This window comes from Macaca thibetana, chromosome 14, assembly GCF_024542745.1.
Source record: "Macaca thibetana thibetana isolate TM-01 chromosome 14, ASM2454274v1, whole genome shotgun sequence".
NCBI lineage: Eukaryota > Metazoa > Chordata > Mammalia > Primates > Cercopithecidae > Macaca > Macaca thibetana.
The window spans coordinates 9,547,315-9,569,538 of record NC_065591.1 but is presented as its reverse complement, the minus strand read 5'-3'; the positions used below and the strand labels follow the sequence as shown (position 1 = coordinate 9,569,538).

Here is a 22,224-nt window from a genome sequence, read left to right as displayed (position 1 = left end):
GCAAGGCAGGAGGATCGCTTGAGGCCAGGAGTTCGAGACCAGCCTTGGCAACATAGGGAGACTTTGTCTCTACAGAAACAAAAATAATAATCAGCTGAGCATGATGTGCGCCTGTAGTTCCAGCTACTTGGGAGGCTGAGGCAGGAGGATTGTTTGACCCCAAAGAGTTTGAGGCTGCAATAAGCTGTGATCACACCACTGCACTGAAGCCTAAGTGACAGAGGGAGACCCTGTTTCCAAAAAAAAAAAAAAAAAAACTCGGCACAGTGGCTCACACCTGTAATTCCAGCACTTTGGGAGGCCAAGGCAGGTGGATCATGAGGTCAGGAGATCGAGACTGTCCTGGCTAACACGGTGAAACCTTATCTCTACTAAAAGTACAAAAAAAAATTAGCCGGGCCTGGTGGCAGGCGCCTATAGCCCCAGCTACTCAGGAGGCTAAAGCAGGAGAATGGCGTGAACCCGGGAGACAGAGTTTGCAGCGAGCCAAGATCGCGCCACTGCACTCCAGCCTGGGCGACAGAGCGAGACTCCATCTCAGAAAAAATTAGTCGGGTGTGGTAGTCTCAGCTGTAGTCTCAGCTACTCATGAGGACTGAGGTGGGAGGATGGCTTGAGCCTCACAGGCAGAGGTGGCAGTGAGTGGAGATGGCACCACTGCACTCCAACCTGGGTGACAGAATGAGACCCCATCTCAAAAAAAAAAAAAATGGCTGGGTACGGTAGCTCACACCTGTAATCGCAACACTTTTGGAGGCCAAGGCAGGCAAATCACTTGAGACCACGAGTTCAAAACCAGCCTGACCAACATGGTGAAACCCCATCTCTACTAAAAAGACAAAAATTAGCTGGTTGTGCTGGTGCACACCTGTAGTCCTAGCTACTTAGGAGGCTGAGGCAGGAGAATCACTTGAACTTGGGAGGCAGAGGTTGCAGTGAGCCGAGATCGTACCACTACAGTCAGGGCGACAGAGCAAGACTCCCATCTCAAAATAAAAGAAAAAAAGAAAAAGATGCGGCCGGGCGCGGTGGCTCACACCTGTAATCCCAGCACTTTGGGAGGCCGAGGCAGGCAGATCACCTGAGGTCAGGAGTTCAAGACCAGCCTGCCCAATGTGGTGAAACCCCATCTCTACGCAAAATACAAAAATTAGCCGGGCATGCCTGTAATCCCAGTTACTCGGGCAGCTGAGGCAGGAGAATCACTTGAACCCAGGAGGCGGAGGTTTCAGTGAGCCAAGATCAGGCCACTGCACTCCAGCCTAGGTGACAGAGTGAGACTCCGTCTCAAAAAAAAAAAAAAATTTAAACACTTACCTATGACTCAGTCCTTCCACTCCAAAGTATTTACCCACAAGAAATGATAGAATATATCCAACAAAGACAGGTACATGAATGTTCATAGCAGCTTTATTTGTAATAGTTCAAAACTGGACATGGTCCAAATGTCCATCAGCAGATGAATAGCTAAGCAAACTGGTGCATCCAAACAATGGAATACTACTTGGCAATAAAAAGGAATAAACTATTAATACATGCAACAGGGATGACTCGCAAATCCTTATGCTCAGCTAAGCAAGAAGCCAGACAAAACACAAATACATACTGTGTGATTCTATTTACATACATTCTAGGAAGTGCAGATTAACCTGTAGTGACAGAAAGCAGCGCAGTTGTTACTTGGGGATGGGAGGCAAGAAGCAGGAGGGTGGGCTTACCAAGGGCATGGGAAGTGTTCCAGAGTGAAGGGGATGGTGGTTATCTTGATTGTGGAAATGGTTTCACGGGTGTACACGTATGTCAAAAGTCATCACGCACACATTTTTATATGCAGCTTATTGTATGCCAATTATGCCTCAATAAAACTGTCTTTCAACAATACGCACTAGAAGGCAGCAACTGCAAGGCAGCAACTCCAGAGTTCTGTGCAGGACACTGCAGTGATTCCTCTCCATTTATTTTCATCATCTAGGGAAGCATCCTCTTCATTTTTGGTTTTGTCTTTCAAGCGAGTTCTATTTTTTCAGTGTTTACTTTTAAATATTTTTTTAAAATTTTTTTCTGTTTTGTTTGTTTTGGTTTTTTTTCGAGACAGGGTCTCACTCTGTCACCCAGGCTGGAGTGCAGTGGCAAGTTCATAGCTCACTGCAGCCTTGAACTCCTAGGCTCAAGCAATCCTATCTTAGCCTCCAGAGTAGCTGCGACTGCAGGCGAGTGCCACCATGCCCAGCTAACTTTTGCATTTTTTGTAGACAGGGTTTCATCATGTTGCCCAGGCTGGTCTAGAACTCCTGGGCTCAAGTGATCTGCCTACCTCAGCTTCACAAAGTGCTGGGATTACAGACATGAACCACCAGGCCCAAACTAAAATTTTATGACATAATATTTGATACATACAAAAGGATGTGTGGCACCTTACGTGAGTTAGGAACTGAGTTATAACTTAAATATCCATGAACTTACCACCAAACCTGAGAGCTGTGATATTACCAATACCTTTACAAATTCCTGGGCTCCTTCCTTATCCCATCCCACACTCCTCTCAGGGACCACCATCTCAGATTTTGTGCTTTTCCTTCCCTTGATTTTTTAATAGGGTTGTATGTTGGGCGTGTATTGCTAAACAATAGATAGTTTCATTTTGTTTTTGAGCTTTATAAAATGCTATTGTACTGTGCATAAAGTGCTGTTTTAATTTACCTCTAAGATTCATCTATGTTATTGCATTATGTCTGTTACAGTATTTCTGATCCTCCCGACAGCCCTGCAGTTGGCTTTGGATATGGTAAACCTAAGGAAAGTAAAGCTTAGTGAGGTGGGGTGGCTCACCCAGTCCAAGGGCAGATTGCAGGGACTCCTCTTCACCACATCTTGTCCATTCCCTTACTTGCGAGGGTCTCGTGTGCACTGGCAGTGAGCAGGTGCTGGATATGCCACAGGGAACACGGCAGATCCTCCATCGTCCCGAAGCACACATCATGGCGCTCCCCTTGACTTTCACCAGGACGACTCCGGGTACAGGCCAGTTATCTGAACATCCTGGGGGGCCCACGTCCCTTCTACTTGTCCTCAAGAGTGACTTAAAGAGTCTGGTCTGACCCTCCCACAGGTTTCTGCCCATGGAGGGCAACTGGACAGCGGCTATCACCACGACAAATGCAGCCACCCCTAACTCATTAATGCTACTTCCAGGAACTTATCCTCTAGAAATGCTTGAATATGTACAGAGGGGCACTGGCCTAAGAATATTTATTACAGCATTGTTTGTAATATAAAAATAGTGAAAACAACTCAAGTTTCCACCAATAGGGATCTCACTGCAGGTCATTAACATTTGTTATGGGAAACATACACAATGGAATACCACTAGCTGTAAAAAAAAAATTTTTGGCCGGGTGCGGTGGCTCAAGCCCGTAATGCCAGCACTTTGGGAGGCCGAGACGGGCGGATCGCAAGGTCAAGAGATCGAGACCATCCTGGCTAACACAGTGAAACCCCGTCTCTACTAAAAAAGTACAAAAAACTAGCTGGGCGAGGTGGCGGGCGCCTGTAGTCCCAGCTACTTGGGAGGCTGAGGCAGGAGAATAGCGTGAACCTGGGAGGTGGAGCTTGCAGTGAGCTGAGATCCAGCCACTGCGCTCCAGCCTGGGCGACAGTGACGTCTCAAAAAAGAAAAAAATTTTTTTTTAAAAACTGAGATCTTTGATAACGCAAAACTTTCCAGGATATATACATATTTTTTCGAGGTGCACGTGATAATTTAATACATTCATATTCTCCAGGATATATATATATATATATATTTTTTTTTTTTTTTTTTTTTTTGAGACAGAGTCTCGCACGGTTGCCCGGCTGGAGTGCAGTGGCACGTTCTAGGCTCACTGCAACCTCCGCCTCCCAGGTTCAAGTGATTCTCCTGCCTCAGCCTCCCAAGTAGCTGGGATTACAGGTGCCCGCCACCATGCCCAGCTAGTTTTTTGTGTTTTTAGTAGAGACAGGGTTTCACCATGTTGGCCAGGCTGGTCTCAAACTCCTGACCTCGTGATTTGCCCACCTCGGCCTCACAATGTGCTGGGATCACAGGTGTGAGCCACCACACCCGGCCCCCCAGGATATATTTTTAAAGGGCAAGGTCAGTACAATATGTGGAATATGTTAATACGTATATAAAAAATTGCAAAGAATAAAATATACCAAATTGCTTAAATATGCAAAATACTTCTAGAAGGGTTCATAAATAACTGGGACCAGGGTGGCTGGGGACAGGGGTAAGCGGGAGACTCTTCATGACATCTCTGCTGTATTTTTAAAAATACGTACCATGGGCAAAGGCTACCCATTTAAAAATACATAAATAAAATTTAAAGTGTTAGTCTCTCAGTGCATATTACCCGGCTTCTTGGCCTTTCTTTGCTCTTGGCCTGCCTTTGCTAGCAGCAAGCATTTTATGGGAGGCCCCCACTTTGGCAGTTTGCTAGCAGCAAGCATTTTATGGGAGGCCCCCACTTTGGCAGTTTACGCTCTGCAGTCCAAACCCCCTTTCCAGACTGAATCTGAGGGCTGGGAAGATCCGCCACAAGGAGGCGCTGTCTGCTGCTGGCCACTTGGTGGGTGGAAAGCCAGCCCTCCCCAGAGTGCCTTTGGTCAGGGCCTTCGCTGAGCAGGAGCTCACCTCCCTGTCCCCACTTACCCACCCTGGTCTCAACATTCCTCCAAGAAATCTGGAAAATTGGAAGTTAGGAATTCACTTTGTATCCTTGTTACCACCGACCCCAATTTGGAAGGTGCTCCTCACCCTCCCTGGGGCTCCCGGGAACATGGGTGTGAATGTCTGCTGTGAAGAGGTGTGTTCCCTCCCCTGGGCTGGCCCCCATTCCAGCCAAGAAACCTTCCAGTCACTGGACGGAGTCAGAATAGTTGAAACTCTGCTGGAGGGTGGCTGAGGGGACAGTGTGACACCCTGGGAGCCACTGAGCCTACTCCCATGGCTGCCATCCACCTACCACGTCACTCCGCAAGTCTTTATTGCCGCCCACCAGGTGCAAAGCTCTTACTCCAACACCTGCCTTGAATGTCAGGGGTGACAATGGGGCCTTTGCTCCAGCTGTTCCCCCCATCTGCCCCCACCTTCCCATCCCCCTAACTGTGCGCCCTTAAGGCCGCTCCCATCCTGCCTCCTGGGCTGCAGCTGCCCAAAGGCTCTGGTCAAGAGCGGCTTATCAGTGCCTGGGGCAAGAGGGGATGCCCGGCCCTGGGGACCCCGGTGTTCGGAGCTGAGCAGACAGCCCCTGGGAGAATGACAGCATAAGCACAAGCTACAGGAGGATGGCCATGAACTCAAGATGCAGGCTCCCTCCCTGGGGGCTGGTCCGTTCCTGGTAGTGACCCCAGGGCCTGGCACTGAGGCAGCCCTTGGGAGTCTGGTAGATGGACATAGGCTAGCCTTCCCATCCAGTCTGATGATCGTGCTGTCATCTGATGTTCCTGGCCTGACACCTAGGCAGTAGGTGGAGGCAGGGATACAGGTCACACAAGCTACCTCCACGGGCAGCAGCCTCCCTGGGACTGGAGGGAACAGCCCTCTGGGGGCTCCTCCTGGGCCCTACCAGGGGCCACCCAGTGAGATCCTAGGTGGGGCAAGGACGCCCTGGATGAGAGTCCCTTTGTTGAGGCCCCCCATCTGCATGAATCCTTGGGGCGCCAAACTACAACACAGCCCTCAAACTGCAAAGCTGAGCGCCAGTTCTGAGCAAGGGCACAGGGGAAGGCACAGTGCCCCTGGGAAGGCTGCTGGGGGCCATGGCCTCCTGTCACCTCCACCTGGCTTCTCCAAGGCCCTGCCCTTCTGTGGTGCCCACAGAAAGGGGTGTTGGAGGGAAGGAGGCGGGAGATGAAGTGGTTTCACTCCCCCGACCCAGAGGGACCAGAGGAGTAAAACAAACCAGCTTTAATACCAATATAGTTCTCTCTTAAATACCGTGTTTCCCAGAACAAATGCAGGGGCAGGCTCTTGGCAGAAAGAGTAGAAAGGAAATGTGGAACAAAATGGAATGAATGGCCCAGGCCCAGGGCCCCTGCCTTGGGCACTAGGGACTCGGCTGCCTCGGGGAAGGGGAAGTGACAGCAGCTCCCCCAGTCCAGTTATTGCAGAGGCGTGGGAGGCTCCCCTCCCTCCCCAGGCCTGAAACATTTCTCAGGATTACTTCTGCCCTTCAGCCCCAGCAGGGCCAAGGCCTGGGCTCCTCTGGTCTGGGATGGGCCCCTAAAAGGGCCTGCAGCTAAGGCATGGGGTGGGGTGGGGAGCCCCTGGCCAGGCCCGCCACTCTCAGTAGGTGCTCTGGTGGCCCGTGAGGATGTAGAGGTTGCTGTGCGCCTGTGGGTTGTCAGTGGGGATGCTCTCCAGGATGATGTCTCTGGAGGAGAGAGGAGTAGGGGGCGGGGCGGGAGACACTTGGCACATCAGCCCCTTCTCTGGCCTCAGGGGCATCTGAAGGGGAGGCTGGGGTGCCACTGCCTACCTGTGGGCCCCAAGCACTCGGAAGATCCTTGTTTCATCTGTGATCTCCTGGGTCACCTGGGAAGATGGGTGGGAAGCACTGAGGCCACTCCAGTAGGTCCTCTGCAAAGAGGTAGGGACCACAAGGCAGAGGACAGCTAGGTCCCTGGGCCCCACTCACCTCGTTGGTATCCAGGCTGCGGCCTTGCATCCCATGGCTCCAGAAGGCCAGCACGCTGTCCTGCAGGCACACTACGGGGGCCAGGCCACCATCAGCCCTGCACCCGGCCTGGAGCCCCCTCAGCCATGCCTGAGCCTGGGTCTGGGCCACATGGGTCCTCACTGACCTCAGGTGACCAGCATGGCTCAGGAGAGGGGCTGGGGAATCTGCCTCCTCGTCCTACCACCAGCCCCAAGTCCCGAAGCCACAATGTGCTCCAGGCCAGGGAAAAGCCTGCACCCCACCTCTGGCTCACTCACCCACAGTCTCAATGGGGAAGTCAAAGGTCAGCTCAGGCGCCAGTGTGGCCGTGGGCTCGCCCTGCATGTTGACAATCCTCACGCAGCCTGCACAGGGAGGGGGCTGGTGGGTGGGGACAGGGAGGCTCCCTTCTGGGAAGGCAGACCCATGTGGTCCCCTCACCCCCATACTCCCCTGCCCTAAGCCCTGCCCCCCAGGGTACTCACGTTCAAAGCTGACTAGGACTGTGTCCCTGTCCACCTGGATCACCTGCTGAGCCGAGCCTGGGATTCCCTCTGCAGGTAGAGAAAAGAAACCGCCTGGCTGAGCCACCAGTCCCCCCAACCTCAAGGGGACACAGGAGCCAGGCTACAGAGAGCCCTTAGCCATGAGGGCATGTCAGCCTCACAACAGCCCTGTGGGGCTGGGAACCGAGGCTCTGAGAGGATGAGTGACCCATCCTGGGGCTCATGGGGAGTGGGGGAGGAGTCACGGGGAGCCACGGGAGGGCTCCAGATTTAGGGGGACCAGGCCTTGTGACCCAGTCACTGTGACCTGGTACAAGTCACTTTACCTCTCGGAGCCTCTGTTTACTCATAACACAGGCAAGATGGCACTGCCTTGAGAGGCTATCATGAGGATCAAGAATAAAATCCTGAGCTGGGCACAGTGACTCACGCCTGTAATCCCAGCACTGTGGGAGGCCGAGGCGGGTGGATCACGAGGTCAGGAGATCGAGACTATCCTGGCTAACATGGTGAAACCCCGTCTCTACTAAAAATACAAAAAACTAGCCGGGCGTGGTGGCGGGCGCCTGTAGTCTCAGCTACTTGGGAGGCTGAGGCGGGAGAATGGCGTGAACCCGGGAGGCGGAGCTTGCAGTGAGCCGAGATCATGCCACTGCACTCCAGCCTGGGAGACACAGCGAGACTCCATCTCAAAAAAAAAAAAAAAAAAAAAAAAAGAATAAAATCCTGAGCTGGGCACAGTGACTCACGCCTGTAATCCCAGCACTGTGGGAGGCCAAAGCCGCAGATCACCTGAGATCAGGTGTTCGAGACCAGCCTGGTCTCGAACCCCATTTCTAATAATACAAAAAGTAGCCGGGCGTGGTGGCACATGCTTGTAATCCCAGCTCCTCGGGAGGCTGAGGCAAGAGGATCGCTTGAACCCAGGAGGCAGAGGTTGCCGTGAGCCAAGATCGTGCCATTGCACTCTAGCCTGGGTGACAGAGCAAGACTCTGTCTCAAAAATAAAAAAAAAAGGCCAGGCACGGTAGCTCAAACCTGTAATCCCAGCACTTTGGGAGGCCGAGGCGGGTGGATCATGAGGTCAGGAGATCAAGACCTTCCTGGCTAACACGGTGAAACCCCGTCTCTACTAAAAAATACAAAAAACTAGCCAGGCGAGGTGGCGGGTGCCTGTAGTCCCAGCTACTCGGGAGGCTGAGGCAGGAGAATGGCGTAAACCCGAGAGGTGGAGGTTGCAGTGAGCTGAGATCTGGCCACTGCACTCCAGCCTGGGTGACAGAGCGAGACTCCGTCTCAAAAAAAATAAATAAATAATAAATAAATAAATAAATAAAATAGAATAAATAAAGAATAAAATCCTGTGTGTGAGACTCCTGGCTCAGGGCCTGGCACCAGATGCCTTAACCACGTGCGCCCTCCCTTCTCCCTTCCCATCATTGCTCACTATCACCCCGAGCTACCACAACACCGGGAATCCTGCTTCCTGGCTCAGAATGGGGCCTCTAGGCCCTGCCTTGCCAGATCTGCCCCTTTCCTGCAGCCCGGAGCAATGCTGACTGTTTTTTGTTTTGTTTTGAGACAGGGTCTCACTCTGTCACCCAGGCTGGAGCGCAGTGGCGCCAACATGGCTCACAGCCACCTCTGCCTCCCAGGCTCAAGTGATCCTTCCACCTCAGCCCAAGTAGCTGGGGCCACAGGCGTGCACCAACATGCCAAAGCTAGTTTTTTTTGTAGAGTCAGGGTCTCAGCCTTGTCCAGGCTGGTCTCAAACTCATGAGCTCAAGCCCCGCCCCGCTCCTTGGCCTCCCAAAACGCTGGGATTACAGGCGTGAGCCACCATGCCTGGCCTGGCCAGGATTTTCTTAGCTGCCAAGCCCTTTGGTCTAATGAACCCTTTTATGGAAGCCCAGGTGAGGCTCGCTGAAGGGAGGCTGTGGGCCCCAGACCCCATATGGCAGCCCTCAAGGTCTCTGTGGAGCCACTGGCTGTGGGGAGCCTAGTTTGGGAGCCTCAGCCCTCCCTCCCTGCCTGCCTCCGTCTGTCTCTCATGCACACACACCCACCCCCAGCAGCCTGGCCCTTCTGCTCACCAGGTGGGATGAGGATGTCAGGCGTCAGGCCAGCCTCCAGGGGCAGGACATGGAACAGGACACGGCAGCCAGGCCCCTCAGGCCCCTCGGCCCCCACACACACCTGCGGCAACTCCTTCCCATCCAGCACCAGCGGCTCCAGCATCCCAGCTGGGCTGGGCAGGGGGCTGGAGAAGTTCTAGGGGGCAGCAGGGATGCTCAGGTCTCCATTTCTCCCCCCAGAGCTCTGAGGGTACCCTGGGCCTCCCCCCACTGCCCCTCACCTTCAGCAGCAGGAACTTCTGCAGCGGCTCGTACCACTGCAGCAGGAGCAGGCTGGTGGGCAGGGCGGCCAGCAGGAAGGTGGCACCCGTGTAGGGGTTCCGCACTGGCAGGGGAGCAGGCAGTGGGCACCGGGCTAGGCCTGCACTGCCCCCCACCAGGCCCCACCCCACCCCACCCAGCCCACTTCTTACCCACACGACACTGCAAGCAGCCTTTGGTGTCAGGAATCTTGGTGGACAGAGCAAAGCGCCTGTAGGGGTGACAACCAGGGCCTGTGTCCGAGATGCCATCCATGGGCAAGGCCCCTGCAGAGCGCTATGAGGCAGGCACTATCATCTTCCCTCTTTACAAGTAAGACTGAGACTTAGAGACACAAAGTAACCTGTCCCAAGAACAGCTGGGAAGGGCGGAAGACCTGAAGCCAGTCTTCCGGGCCTGCGGCCAGGATGGGAGTGTCTCCATCCAGGCCAGGGCTTTGGGTCTCAGAATTGCTTCTAGCTCCGTGTGACTTCGGGCAAGCCACTTAACCTCTCCATGCCTGTTTCGTCATCTGTAGATTGGAGATAATGGTGGGGCCCACCCTGGAGGGTCACAGTGAAGGCTTCATGAGTTAATACAGGGGAGGTGCTCTCGGCCGTGCTGGGAATCGTGTGTGCTCACAGAGGGCCAGCTCCTGTCATCACATATTAGGACTTTCTACCTATTTTGAGTCACTGAAAATCCTTGTCAGGTAAAGGCAAGGTATAAATAAAGAAATGCCGGGCGCAGTGGCTCACGCCTGTAATCCCAGCACTTCAGGAGGGCGAGGTGGGCAGATCACCTGAGGTTGGGAGTTAGAGACCAGCCTGACCAACATGGAGAAACCCCGTCTCTACTAAAAATACAAAATTAGCCAGGCGTGGTGGCGCATGCCTGTAATCCCAGCTACTTGGGAGCCTAAGTAGGAGAATCACTTGAATCTAGAAGGCAGAAGTTGCAGTGAGCCGAGATCGTGCCATTGGACTCTAGCCCAGGCAACAAGAGCGAAACTCTGTCTCAAAAAAAAAAAAAAAGAAAAGAAATGAATGAAGAAATGAGAGCGTGGAGGGGCCGGGGAGCATGCAGGCTCCAGCCCCACCAGGTTACACAGGGCGCCCAACGGCCCATTTCACAGATGGGAAAACAGGCCCGGGGCAGTGAATAAACTTCAAAAGGCAAATGGCCTGCCCTCTGATTCTCCAGCTGAGGCAACAGCCCTGTGGGGCCAGGGGGTGGCCTGCCTTGCTATCAGGGAAGAAGCAGTGAGGGACAGTCATCAGAGGGGCCCTTGCCTTGGCCACTGGGTGTCCCCTAACCCTCCAGGGGACCCTCTGAGCCTGTTTCTTCCTCTCGGGAATGGGGCTTCCTGTCACCAGCCCTACCACCTCCACCCAGCGGCCTGGGTCCTGTTTGTACCCTCTGCCAGGACATGGAGGAAACTAATATCTGTCTCTCCGTCCCTGGTCCTCGTCCCTCCCTCTCCCCACACTCCTCCCACTCTCCTTCCCATCTGGTCTTTGGATGGGACAAAGGCATATATTTTGTATTTGTTTTTTCTCCAAACAACTCCAGTTCTCTGTTCTTTGCATTCAAAATGCTCACTGTGCCTCTGCCATTTCCTGAACACAGGCTCAAAGCTGCCTGTGACCTGTTGGGGCTCTGATGCGCCTGTATCCTGTAGGTCCTGGGCCAAAGCAGAGGCTCACTTGGGGACTGAGCTCAGGAAGCCCCAAGGCCACAGGGCTCCAGATGTGGTCCTGGAGTGAGCACGTTGCAGGAAGGGCCCTCCCAAGCTCCCCAGCTGTTGCAGCCTGGGCCTTCCCTACCCTCTGCACCTGGTCCACTGCTTCCCACACCACCCACCTGATCATGACAATGGCGGGGCCCGTAGCCCAGGGCCCCGTAGCCCAGGGCCCCTCCCTTCAGAGCCCAGCCCCACCCCGCCATGGACTTACACAGGTCCCACTTGCACATCTAACAGGCATCTTCATGCAACAAAATTGAATTCAGCTCCCCTTGAAACTGCCCCACCTTCAACTGATGACAGCTCTATCCTTCCTGATACCCAGGCCAAAAACCTTGGAACCACCCTTGACTCCTCTTTCTCTTTCATCAGGAAATCCTACTGGCTCAACTTTCAAAAGAGAATCAGAATCTGACTGTTTTTCTCTTCTGTTTTTCTTTTTTTGAGATGGAGTCTTGCTCTGTTGCCCAAGCTGGAGTGCAGTGACACGATCTTGGCTCACTGCAACCTCCATCTCCTGGGTTCAAGCAGTTCTCCTGTCTCAGCCTCCTGAGTAGCTGGGATTACAGGCACCCGCCACCACGCCTGGCTAATTTTTGTATTTTTAGTAAAGATGGGGTTTCACTATGTTGGTCAGGCTGGTCTTGAACTCCTGACCTCAGATGATCCACCCACCTCAGTCTCCCAAAGTGCTGGGATTACAGGCGTGAGCCACCATGCCCGGACTCTTTTTTTTTTTTTTTCCTGAGATAGGATCTAGCTCCATCACCCAGGCTGGAGGGCAATGGTGCAATCTTGGCTCACTGCAACCTCTGCCTCCCAGGCTCAAGGGATCCTCCCACCTCAGCCTTCCGAGTAGCTGGGACCATAGGCATGCCACCACACCCGACTAATTTTTGTATTTTTTGTAAAGACTGGGGGGTCCCTATGTTGCCAGGCTGGTCTCAAACTCCTGGGCTCAAGTGATCTGCTTGCTTTGGCCTCCCAAAGTGCTGAGATTACAGGCGTGAACCACCATGCCTGGCCTCTGATCAATTTTTCACCCCCATCACTGCTACCCTGGCACAAGCTACCACCACCTCCTGCAGCCTCCTGACGGGACTCCAGCTTCCACCCTCACCCTCTTCGCTCTGTTCTCAACACAGCAGTTTGAGTCAGCTCCTGAAGATGATCTCAATCCATGTCACTCCTCCATAGTGGCCCCCAGGCTGCTCTGAGTCAAGCCAAAGGCTGCACTGTGGCCACGGGGCCCTCCCTGATCATCTCCCTCTCCCTCATTCAGGCCACAATGACTTCCTTGTTGTTCCTCAAACAGGCCAGGCCCACTCCTGCCACCAGACCTTTGCCCTGGCCGTCCCCTCGGCCTAGGATACCCTTCCACAGGTATCCACAGCGCTTGTGCCATCACCTCCTCTAAGTCTTTGCTCAACCAACACTTTTTCAGCAAGGCCTTTCCTCATGCCACTGTTGAAGACCATAGTCTGCGGTGAAAATGAAGACAAGAGAAAAACAGAGCCAGGAAACGCAGATGGGAGCCTGTGGTGCCACCGAAGCCTGGACACGGCTGAGCCTGAAGCAAACCCTGATCCTGGATTTTCAGTTCCATGAGTTGTTAAATTCTCTTTTGTGCTTAAGCTAGTGACTTGCATCACCTACAAGAGAAAGAATCCCAGCCGGGCGCGGTGGCTCAACCCTGTAATCCCAGCGCTTTGGGAGGCCGAGGCAGGCAGATCACTTGAGGTCAGGAGTTTGAGACCACCCTGGCCAACATGGTGAAACCCCGTCTCTACTAAAAATACAGAAATTAGTTGGGTGTGGTGGCGGGCACCTATAATCCCAGCACTTCATGGGGCTGAAGCATGAGAATCGCTTGAACCTGGGAGGCGGAGGTTGCAGTGAGCCAAGAATGCGCCACCGCACTCCGGTTTGGGTGACAGAGTGCGACTATGTCTCAAAAAAAAAAAAAAAAGAGAGAATCCTGATCAGCATACAGAGGGATCCCTTTAAAATCCTAGGCCAGCATCTAAGGCAGAAAGGCAGGGCTCTGCCACCAGCGTGGTGCAGCTTCCTCCTGGGCTTCTTTGCCTCCTCCCTCAGGTGGACTTTTTTTTTTTGAGAACAGAGTCTTGCTCTGTCGCCCAGGCTGGAGTGCAATGGTGCGACCTCGGCTCACTGCAACCTCTGCCTCCCAGGTTCAAGCGATTCTCCTGCCTCAGCCTTCCAAGTAGCTGGAATTACAGACGCCTGCCACCATGCCCGGCTAATTATGGTATTTTTAGTAGGGATGGGGTTTCATCATGTTGACCAGGCTGGTCTTGAACTTCTGACTCAGTTGATCCACCCGCCTTGGCCTCTCAAAGTGCTAGAATTACAGGCGTGAGCCACTGTGCCTGGCCCCCAGGCAAACCCTTACACCTCCCCAGCTCACCAGGCTGCTCCACCCCAACACATACTAACACATACTTGCTCTTCCCCCTGCCTGGAATGCCGTTCCCTACCTCATCTGCCTAGAAACCCTGACACACTTTCAAACCTCCCAAACCTGCCCGGTCTCTGAAGCCTCTCCACCCCTCCCAGCTCTCCCTCTAACTGGACCTCAGTACCAGGTGCTAACCGTCCACATTTCTCTTTTTCTTTTTTTTTTTTTTTTTGAGACAAGGTCTTGCTCTGTTGCCCAGGCTTCAGTGCAGTGGTACGATCGCCATCACAGTTCACATCAACTTCAACCTCAACCTCCTGGGCTCAAGCAATCCTCCCGCCTCAGCCTCCTGAATGGCTGGGACCACCAGCACACAACGCCATGCCCAGGCCACCATGCTCAGCTAATTTTTTTCTTTTCTTTTCTTTTCTTTTCTTTTTTTTGAGACGGAGTCTCACTCTGTCACCCTGGCTGGAGTGCAGTGGCGCCATCTCCACTCACTGCAACCTCTGCCTCTAGGGTTCAAGCGATTCTTCTGCCTCAGCCTCCCAAGTAGCTGGGACTACAGGCACACACCACTACGCCCAGCTAATTTTTGTATTTTCAGTAGAGACGGCGTTTCACCATATTGGCCAGGCTGGTCTCAAACTCCTGACTTCATGATTCGCCCACCTCGGCCTCCCAAAGTGCCAGGATTATAGGCGTGAACCACTGCGCCCAGCCCCATTTTTTGATTTTTTTTTTTTCTTTTGTGAGACAAAGTCTCGCTGTCGGCCAGGCTGGAGTGCAGTGGCGTGATCTCGGCTCACTGCAACCTCTGCCTCTCGGGTTCAAGCGATTCTCCTGCCTCAGCCTCCGGAGTAGCTGGGACTACAGGCATGTGCCACCACGTCCAGCTAATTTTTTTTGTATTTTTACTAGAGACGGGGTTTCACCATATTAGCCAGGATGGTCTCAATCTCCTGACCTCGTGATCCACCCACCTCAGCCTCCCAAAGTGCTGGGATTACAGGCATGAGCCACCCAGCTTGGCCTTTTTTGATTTTTTGTAGAGACAAGGTCTCCCTGTTTTCAGGCTGATCTCAAACACGTGGCCTCAAACAATCCTGCCTCAGATTGCAGGATTGGGATTACAGGCGTAAGCCACCACACCCAGCCCCGCTGTTTCTTGAAAGCAAAGACGCACCCATCTCCCCCGTTTCTTGAAAGCAAGGACTGATGGGATTATCCATGTCCCAAAGCCCAGCACAGGGGCCAACATAGCATAAGTGCTCAGTAAACGTTTGCTTAACTGTCAAGCCTCACATCCGAACAACCACAGCTCCCACAACTTGGAAAGCACTTTCACATCCACTGTCTCCTTCTTGCCTCCCAACCAGCGGTGGGGAGGGGTGGGAAGGCCATCAATTGTATTGACAGAGGAGGAAATGGCGCTCAGAGAGGCAGAGTAACATGTCTAAGATTGCTGCAATCCCAGGAACTGGCAAGGCCATGTTCCAGCCCCTCGCTGCCCCTCTGCCTCCCACTCCCTGCAAGCCCAAGATCCCTGACCTGGGGATGATGCGCTGGGTGAGGCGGTTGGTGGGGATGGAGAGGGGAACCTGTTGCTGTAGCCTCCGCTGCTCAAACAGGCCTGGGAGGTCATGGGCCCAAATGTGCGTGGATTTCCCTGCAGAAAGGAGGAGACGCTGGGCCTGGGGTGTTGGTGGGCAGGATGCTGAGGCGCTGGAGCCCCTGCGTGCCCTGCCTCCCTGCCTGTCCCACCTTGTACCTGAGAGTGACAGCAGCACGTTGTTCACGCAGTAGAGCCAGGAGCAGCGATGTGAAATCAGCTGGAGGCGACAGAGGGACAGGCGGTCAACACCCCAGGCCCCCCAAGGCCTCTGCCCCCCACAGTCAGCCAGGCCTCACCTTCTCCAGCGTATCCTCATGCAGTTCATGCAGGTTGAGTGTGTAGATGCCTTCCTCGGCCCCCACCACCAGGAATTGGTCTGCCAGTTTGGGCATGGGGTCAGAGGTCAGACACGCCCCTGGCCCAAGCTGAGAGATTCCTTGGGCTCCCACTTCCTCCCTGCCCCCGCCTACCCCGAGTAACAGGGTGAATCCAGGTGACAGCAGCGTGGATCCGCAGGGGGCAGCCGTTGAAGACCTTGGAGAAGCAGGCGCCCATCTGCGAAGGAGGCAAGAGGCTGGCGAGCGAGGGCAGGGGTGGTGGGTGGCGGGGCTGTGGGACTGCAGGGCTTGAGGCAAACACTTACGTGCACCTTGGGGGTTGGGGGGAGCCCGTGGCAGGATGACCTCTGGGAGGGAGGGAAAGAGTCAGGGCTGATGTGACAGCTGTAGCCACCCGTCTCCCCACCCCCCGTAGCACCCTCTCACCTCAGGATCCTCCCGCTGCTTCATGGTGGCCCAGGCCGTGGGCAGCAGTGGGGCGCTGTTGGGGCCTGAAGGAGGTGGGGGCAGGGTTCCTGCAGGCACAGGCACGCTGCAATTTCCTGCTGCAGCCCCCACCCTGGGGCTGCCTCCTGGTCTCCCAAGCCTGGGACTCACCTGGGGGACTGGACAGAGGCTCCTCTGCTGGAGGCTCAGTGGGGAGTGGCCCTAGGAATGGGGCCCGCTTGATGGTTCCCATGGCATCTTCTGGGGAGTCCAGCTCCTGGTAGGAGGGGCAGGGCCCAGCCCGGCCATTACCAGGTTGCCCTGTAACCATGTCCCACTCCCAATCGTACCCTCTGCAGTGGCCTGGATCCTAGCTCCAGCCTCCCTCCATGTGGCACCTGGAATTCTGAGGCTGACCGAATGGTCAGGCTCCTGTGGGAGGGAGATGAGGCGTGAGGCATGGTATTACTGGCACCGAGGCCGTCCACCCCTTACCCCTCCCCCAGGTCCACGCCCCTCACCTTTCCTCCAGGGCCTCCTGGACCGACTGCAGCAGGCTCCTGGGCAGTGGGGCAGAGGGGTCAGAGATCAGCCTTTTTTTTTTTTTTTTTTTTTTTTTGAGACAGAGTTTCGCTCTTATCACCCAGGCTGGAGTGAAACGGCAAGATCTCAGTTCACTGCAACCTCTACCTTCCAAATTCTCCTGCCTCAGCCTCCCGAGTAACTGGGATTACAGGCATGGGCCACCATGCCCAGCTAACTTTTGTTTGTTTATTTATTTGAGATGGAGTCTTGCTCTGTTGCCCAGGCTGGAGTGCAGTGGCGCAATCTCAACTCACTGCAACCTCCACTTTCTGGGTTCAAGCGATTCTCCTGCCTTAGCTTCCTAAGTACCTGGGATTACAGGCATGTGCCACCACACCAGCTAATTTTTTGTATTTTTACTAGAGATGGGCTTTCACATGTTGGCCAGGCTGGTCTCAAACTCCTGACCTTGTGATCCGCCCACTTTGCCTACCAAAGTGCTGGGATTACAGGCGTAAGCCACCGCAGCCAGCCTAATTTTTGTGTTTTAAGTAGAGATGGGGTTTCACCATGTTGGCAAAGCTGGTCTCAAACGCCTGACCTCAGGTGATCCACCCACCTCAGCTTCCCAAAGTGCTGGGATTACAGGTGTGAGCCACCGTGCCCAGCCTAATTTTTGTATTTTAAGTAGAAATGGGGTTTCACCATGTTGGCAAAGCTGGTCTCAAACTCCTGACCTCAGGCGATCCACCCACCTCAGCCTCCTAAAGTGCTGGGATTCTAGGCGTGAGCCACCGTGCCGGGTCAGAGGTCAGTCTTTCTGCCGCCCCTGCCGCCCCCTGCAGCTTCCCCATCCCTCACTTACCCACTGAGCTCTTCCTTTCCCAGTAGTGTCCACTCTTCCTCCCACTGGGGGAAACCGAGGTAGAGACCAGGGAAAAAGCAGAGATAGACACGACGTGAGAGGGCGGTCAAGAGATTCAGGAGAGGAAAGACAGACAGGGAAGGTGAGATGGAAACACGCGGGAGATGAGAGACACAGACAATGAAGGCAGAGCTAAAGACTGTGAAAGAGAGGGCAACAGACAGCGAAGGAGGAAGAGACAGGCTGGGGGGTGAGGAGAGACAGTGACAGAACCGGTGAGGGCAGAGACAGGGAGTTAGATCACCGGGGACACACAGGTGGGAAAACGAGGCTGAGCAGGGTAGGGTGGGGGCTCGGGCACATGACAGCCTCCTTTTGGGAAAGGCAGGGTCTCTGTGCTACCTTCCAGCCACCCACCTAAAAGAACTTGGCCCAGGAAGGAGCCTCTAGCCCTCCAGGTTCCTGGGTAGAACAGGCTTGCTTGGACAGCCCAAGGTCCAAGGCCCGAGGTCACCCAGCTTCAAATCTCCCTTGATTTGAGCTGCTCGGCCTCCATCCGACCTCCCTGCCCCACCTCTGGGCACCACCTTCCCCTCAAGGCCTGCCTGCTCACCGGCTCATTCAGTGGGTCAGTTTCCTTCCTGCGTGGGGCGCCAAATTTCACCTGGTGAACTGGGGGGCCCAGAGTACAGGGGTTAAGGAGCTGGAGTCTCAGGATGGACCCCCTACTCTCACACCAAATCCATGCGCACACAGGCCACCCAAAATTTGCACACTCACAGCCCCTGCTGCAGACTCACACTGGATCTCCGAAGGGGTCCTCTCGGCCGGGCCGTGCTGCCCCCGGGAATGAATGGTGTCTGGAAACATGTCATAGGTCTAAGGAAAAACAGAAATAGTGTGGACACACCTGGCACGCGCCTCATGCCAGGGCTGCTCTAGGAGCTTCACATGCACCAGTGCGTTTTGCTTTCATGACAGCCCTCTGGGACTATCATGAAATAAAATGGAACCCCACTTCACAGATAAGAGACCCCACACAGAGAGGTGCCAAAGATCATACAGAAAGCAAGAAAATGGCACAGTCATGGTCATGGTCAGCTTGGGCTCAAGGGCAGGGATCTATCAAGGGGGGTGTAAAACTCAGCATGGGAGCAAAACTCAGCATGGCAGAGACTCCCCAAGCTGGAATGGTGCCAATGAAGGGAACCTCCACCAACACCGCCCTTGGGCTCCTCCTAAGCGGACTTGCCCGAGACTCACTTTCCAGCCCCCTCACCTACCTCCAGCTCACAGTCCTCAGGGGAGGGGGTCCCTAGATGAGGGTCACTGGCTTTGTCCAGCAGCTGTGTGAGGAGGGCCCGAGGGAGCTGCTGGGTTGTGAACGGGTGCTGGAAAGTCGGAGAGGGAGGTGATCAGGTTGGCCCCCGATCCAGGGCCCTGCTTTTGAGCGCTGGGCCCCTCTCCCGGCCCCCTGCCTCCCACCTGCAGGAGCTTCTCTGCTGTCGGCCTCTTCTTGGGATTCTTGGTCAGGGCCAATTTGAGGAAGTGGTGGAAATTCTGGGTCCTAGTGGGCACAAGAGCCCCCCAGATCCAGGTTAGCCCTCGTGCAGGGTGTCCTGCCAGCTGCCCCATCACCCCTCTAGAGGTATCTGCTAGGCCCGCCCAGGAAGGAGCCAGCTGAGGCCGAGGGCCACTGGCCGAGCAACGCTGCCTTGAGACACAGCGGCTCCTCCACCAACCGTCTGCCCTTCTTTCCTGACCACGCTGGGTCTTCAGCCCACAGAAGGACCAGGCCCCTCACTCAGATGGTCTGTAGTGGCTCAGAGAGGACAGGGCTCTTGGGGTTGCCCCCCGGGAGCTGGCAGAGGCTCCTTGTCCACTACGGGGCTGACAGAAAAGGGGGTCCCGGCAGCAGGGTGCAGCCCTTACCAGCGAGTCTTATCTCTCAGTTTAGGCGGCTGGAAGCTGCTCTTCGACATGAGCATCAGGGCCCTGTGGAGGGCGCGAGGTCAGGGGCCACGGGCAGCAGGTCAAGGGTCAGGTGAGGGGCAAGTGTTGGGCTGACCTCATGGGATGCAGGTGAAACAGAGGGGGCTGCAGCTCGCCCAGCTCAATGGCGGTGATGCCCAGGGCCCAGACGTCACATAGCTCGTTGTAGCCACCTTTGCGCTCCACGGCAGCCACCTCCGGAGCCATCCTAGAGGTGGGGTCACAGATGGGATGGCCGGGTGCCCCCCTCTGTGGCCCCTGCCCCTCTGCCCTAGGCGCAGCCTCACCAGTAGGGAGTCCCAATGAAAGACCTCCTCTTGGCCACAGACGCTGTCAGCTCGCCTGACACCCCAAAGTCAGCTGTGGGAGAAACAGCCACTCTCACCAGCCCTCTGGCTGCCACTCACCCTCCCACGCCCAGGGCTCTGGCTCCGGCTGCACCTGGCAGGGCTCAAATGGGCAGGTGGCTCTGCTTGGTCACAGCTGCCGCAGGCCCTAGGCAAGGCCAGGTCCCTCTCCTGAGAGGCATCAACCACCCTCTATCCCTGACGGAGTGCCTGGTCCCGTGTCAACTCCGTGCGGACCCAACCTCCTCCATTTTCCAGCAGGGAGAGAGTACCGTTCCATCTTCTAAGCAGGGAAACTGAGACTCAAGTGGCAAAGTGACTCGCCCAGTGACACCCAACCCTTGAGTCCAGGGTAGCCAGGGAGGGTCCACAGAACCCTCACCCTGATCGTGTCCCCAGGGTACTGACCCAGCTTGACATCTCCCTGGAGAGTGAGGAGAAGGTTGGCTCCCTGTGGGAATGGAGGAGAGAGAATCCCGTCTGGTGCCCCCGAGGGCCTCCTCCTCCCTCCCAGGAATGCCCTCGGCCTGGCGCCTACCTTGATGTCTCTGTGGATCTTCCCCTGAGAATGCAGGTGGTGGAGCCCCTGGGGACAAAAAGGAATCCCTGAGAGCAGCCACCCAGCGCTGTCCCACCTCCCCCGAACCCCCTCTCAGGACTGGGGCCCCCCACCCAGGCTGCTTCTTCCTCCCCTCTCCCCAAACAGGAAGTGACTGAGCCAAGAGGGAAATGGGCTGCTTCCGGCAACAGGGCTGGGGCCCCTCTTCCCCAGGACCTGGCCCCTCGGGCCAGCCCCACCCGAGGCACTCCACCCGCCTCCCTGCTGGTCATCTGGGCTCCCAGCCCACAGCTTCTGGAGACCAGAGGTGTGGGCACCTCACAGGCCCAGCTACCTTCAGAGCCTCTCGGCAGACGTAGGCAATCTGCCGCTCCTCCAGGGGCCCAGTGGCTGAAAGGAAAAGGGAGAGGCTGGCCTGGGGGCCTGGGGTCATGCCCACCCTCCCAGGCTACCTTGTGTGGGAAAAGCAGCAGGCACTGTTAAGTGAAAGCCGTGTTGGCCACGTCCCCTCCCAACTTAGTGTAGGATACTAAAGCCAGAGATGGACAGCATTTCTCTCAAGGTCACACAGCCAGGCAGGAGTGGAGAGGAGCCCAAGTCCAGGGCCCAGAGTTCCCCTCTGGTACCCCAATGGGGTGGGGGTGGGGGAAGGCTGGGGCCTGGAGCCGTGGCCTCACCATGGTAAATCTCCTGCAGGGAGCCCCCTCCGCAGAACTCCATGCAGATCCACAAGCGGTCATTCCTAGGGGACAAAGAGCTGGGGTGGGCACACAGTAGGTCGCATGGGGGCTGCCTGGGGCCAGGAGGATAAGGCAGCCTCACCTGAGGTAGCTGCCAATGTAGGCCACCACATTGGGGTGACGGCACTCACGCAGGATGGTGATTTCCTGCTGGAGGGAGCTGATGTCGTCCCCTGGGAAGCACAAAGCATCATGGGGGGGCGCGCTGGGGTTGCCCTGACTCAGTGCCCCCATCTGCAAAATGGGCACAGAGTGCCTCCCTCCGGACCAGGCAGGTGCCAAGTGACAGCACCTCCTGGGGTACGCCTCTCAGGGGTCTCGGAAACGTCAACCCTCCGCCCGCACCCCGCGCCCGCAGGCAATCTGCCCTCCCTCTGGCGCAGAGGCCCGACCCGGGCCCTCACCTGGGTCTAGCTTGACTATCTTCACGGCGGCCAGTTCGGACGTGACCGTGTCGCGGGCCTGCAGGGGCGGAGGGTGAAGCGGGATGGGGGGCGGGGCCGGGGGCTGGATCCCGCCGCGGGGTGCGGGGCTGGCACCCTCCTCCCGGCTCTCCCGCCCGTCCCGTCGCCCGGCGCACCTTGTAGACGTCGCCATAGGTCCCGGCCCCCACGCGCTGCAGCAGCTCGAAGCGGTCCCGCGGGTCCTGCAGCGACACATCCCGCAGCAGCGCCATGGCCCGGCGCCGGGCGGGCCGGCGGGCGGGCGGGCGCGAGCTGCGGAGCCGGCGCTGGGCAGCGCGGGGCGGGGCGGGGCGGGCGCCAGTGGTTCTGAGGCCGCGGGGGCGGGGCTGGGGCCCGGGGGCGGGGCTGCGCCGGGGATGCCCCACCGCCCGGCCGGGAGGAGGCGCCCGCGGGACTGGCCCTCGGCGGCGCGGGGAAGCCCCGAGGCCGGGGTGGAGCCTAAGTCCTTCCGCTGCCACCGTTGCTCGTTGCGCGCGCTCCACAGGTAGGGAGCGCAGAGTCTTGGAAGCCAGAAGGCAGAGGGAAGAGGGGGCGCTCCACTCCCCGCCCCATCCCCAGTTTCCCAGATGAAACATGGACTTGCGCTTTGTATTTTTTTTTAACAAAATGTA

General features: G+C 56.0%; 1 protein-coding gene across 3 annotated transcripts; it reads right to left on the bottom strand.

Annotated features, from left to right (window-relative positions):
* Positions 1-5,932: 5,932 nt before the first annotated feature.
* Positions 5,933-21,916, bottom strand: MAP4K2 (mitogen-activated protein kinase kinase kinase kinase 2). 3 transcript variants are annotated; one of them, XM_050757116.1, is made up of 32 exons: positions 21,730-21,916; positions 21,554-21,611; positions 21,232-21,322; positions 21,087-21,151; positions 20,744-20,799; positions 20,389-20,436; positions 20,259-20,301; positions 19,791-19,863; positions 19,580-19,711; positions 19,444-19,506; positions 18,997-19,078; positions 18,795-18,902; positions 18,312-18,390; positions 18,125-18,183; positions 17,512-17,555; positions 16,643-16,681; positions 16,520-16,553; positions 16,293-16,398; positions 16,122-16,210; positions 16,001-16,042; positions 15,828-15,912; positions 15,654-15,733; positions 15,514-15,574; positions 15,294-15,411; positions 9,753-9,811; positions 9,561-9,664; positions 9,298-9,475; positions 7,184-7,252; positions 6,977-7,063; positions 6,678-6,748; positions 6,519-6,574; positions 5,933-6,413 (listed from the first exon to the last, which is right to left on the bottom strand). In XM_050757116.1, exons 1-32 carry the CDS (start codon positions 21,823-21,825, stop codon positions 6,326-6,328), a joined length of 2,463 nt encoding a protein of 820 aa, XP_050613073.1. In that variant the 5' UTR covers positions 21,826-21,916; the 3' UTR covers positions 5,933-6,325. The 3 variants fall into 3 exon arrangements, with proteins under 3 accessions (XP_050613073.1, XP_050613074.1, XP_050613075.1); XM_050757117.1 differs by having other exon boundaries at positions 16,122-16,186; XM_050757118.1 differs by having other exon boundaries at positions 6,360-6,413; positions 6,519-6,596; positions 21,730-21,862.
* Positions 21,917-22,224: the final 308 nt, after the last annotated feature.

Bases quoted from the DNA above. Each gene is read 5' to 3' on its own strand.
- MAP4K2 (XM_050757116.1), bottom strand. From the start codon at position 21,825: ATGGCGCTGCTGCGGGATGTGTCGCTGCAGGACCCGCGGGACCGCTTC. The intron at 15,734-15,827 runs GTAGGCGGGGGC...CCAAACTGGCAG, and splicing joins GATTCACCCTGTTACTCGGG to ACCAATTCCTGGTGGTGGGG. The intron at 9,665-9,752 runs GTAAGAAGTGGG...CTCCCCTGCCAG, and splicing joins CTGCTTGCAGTGTCGTGTGG to TGCGGAACCCCTACACGGGT.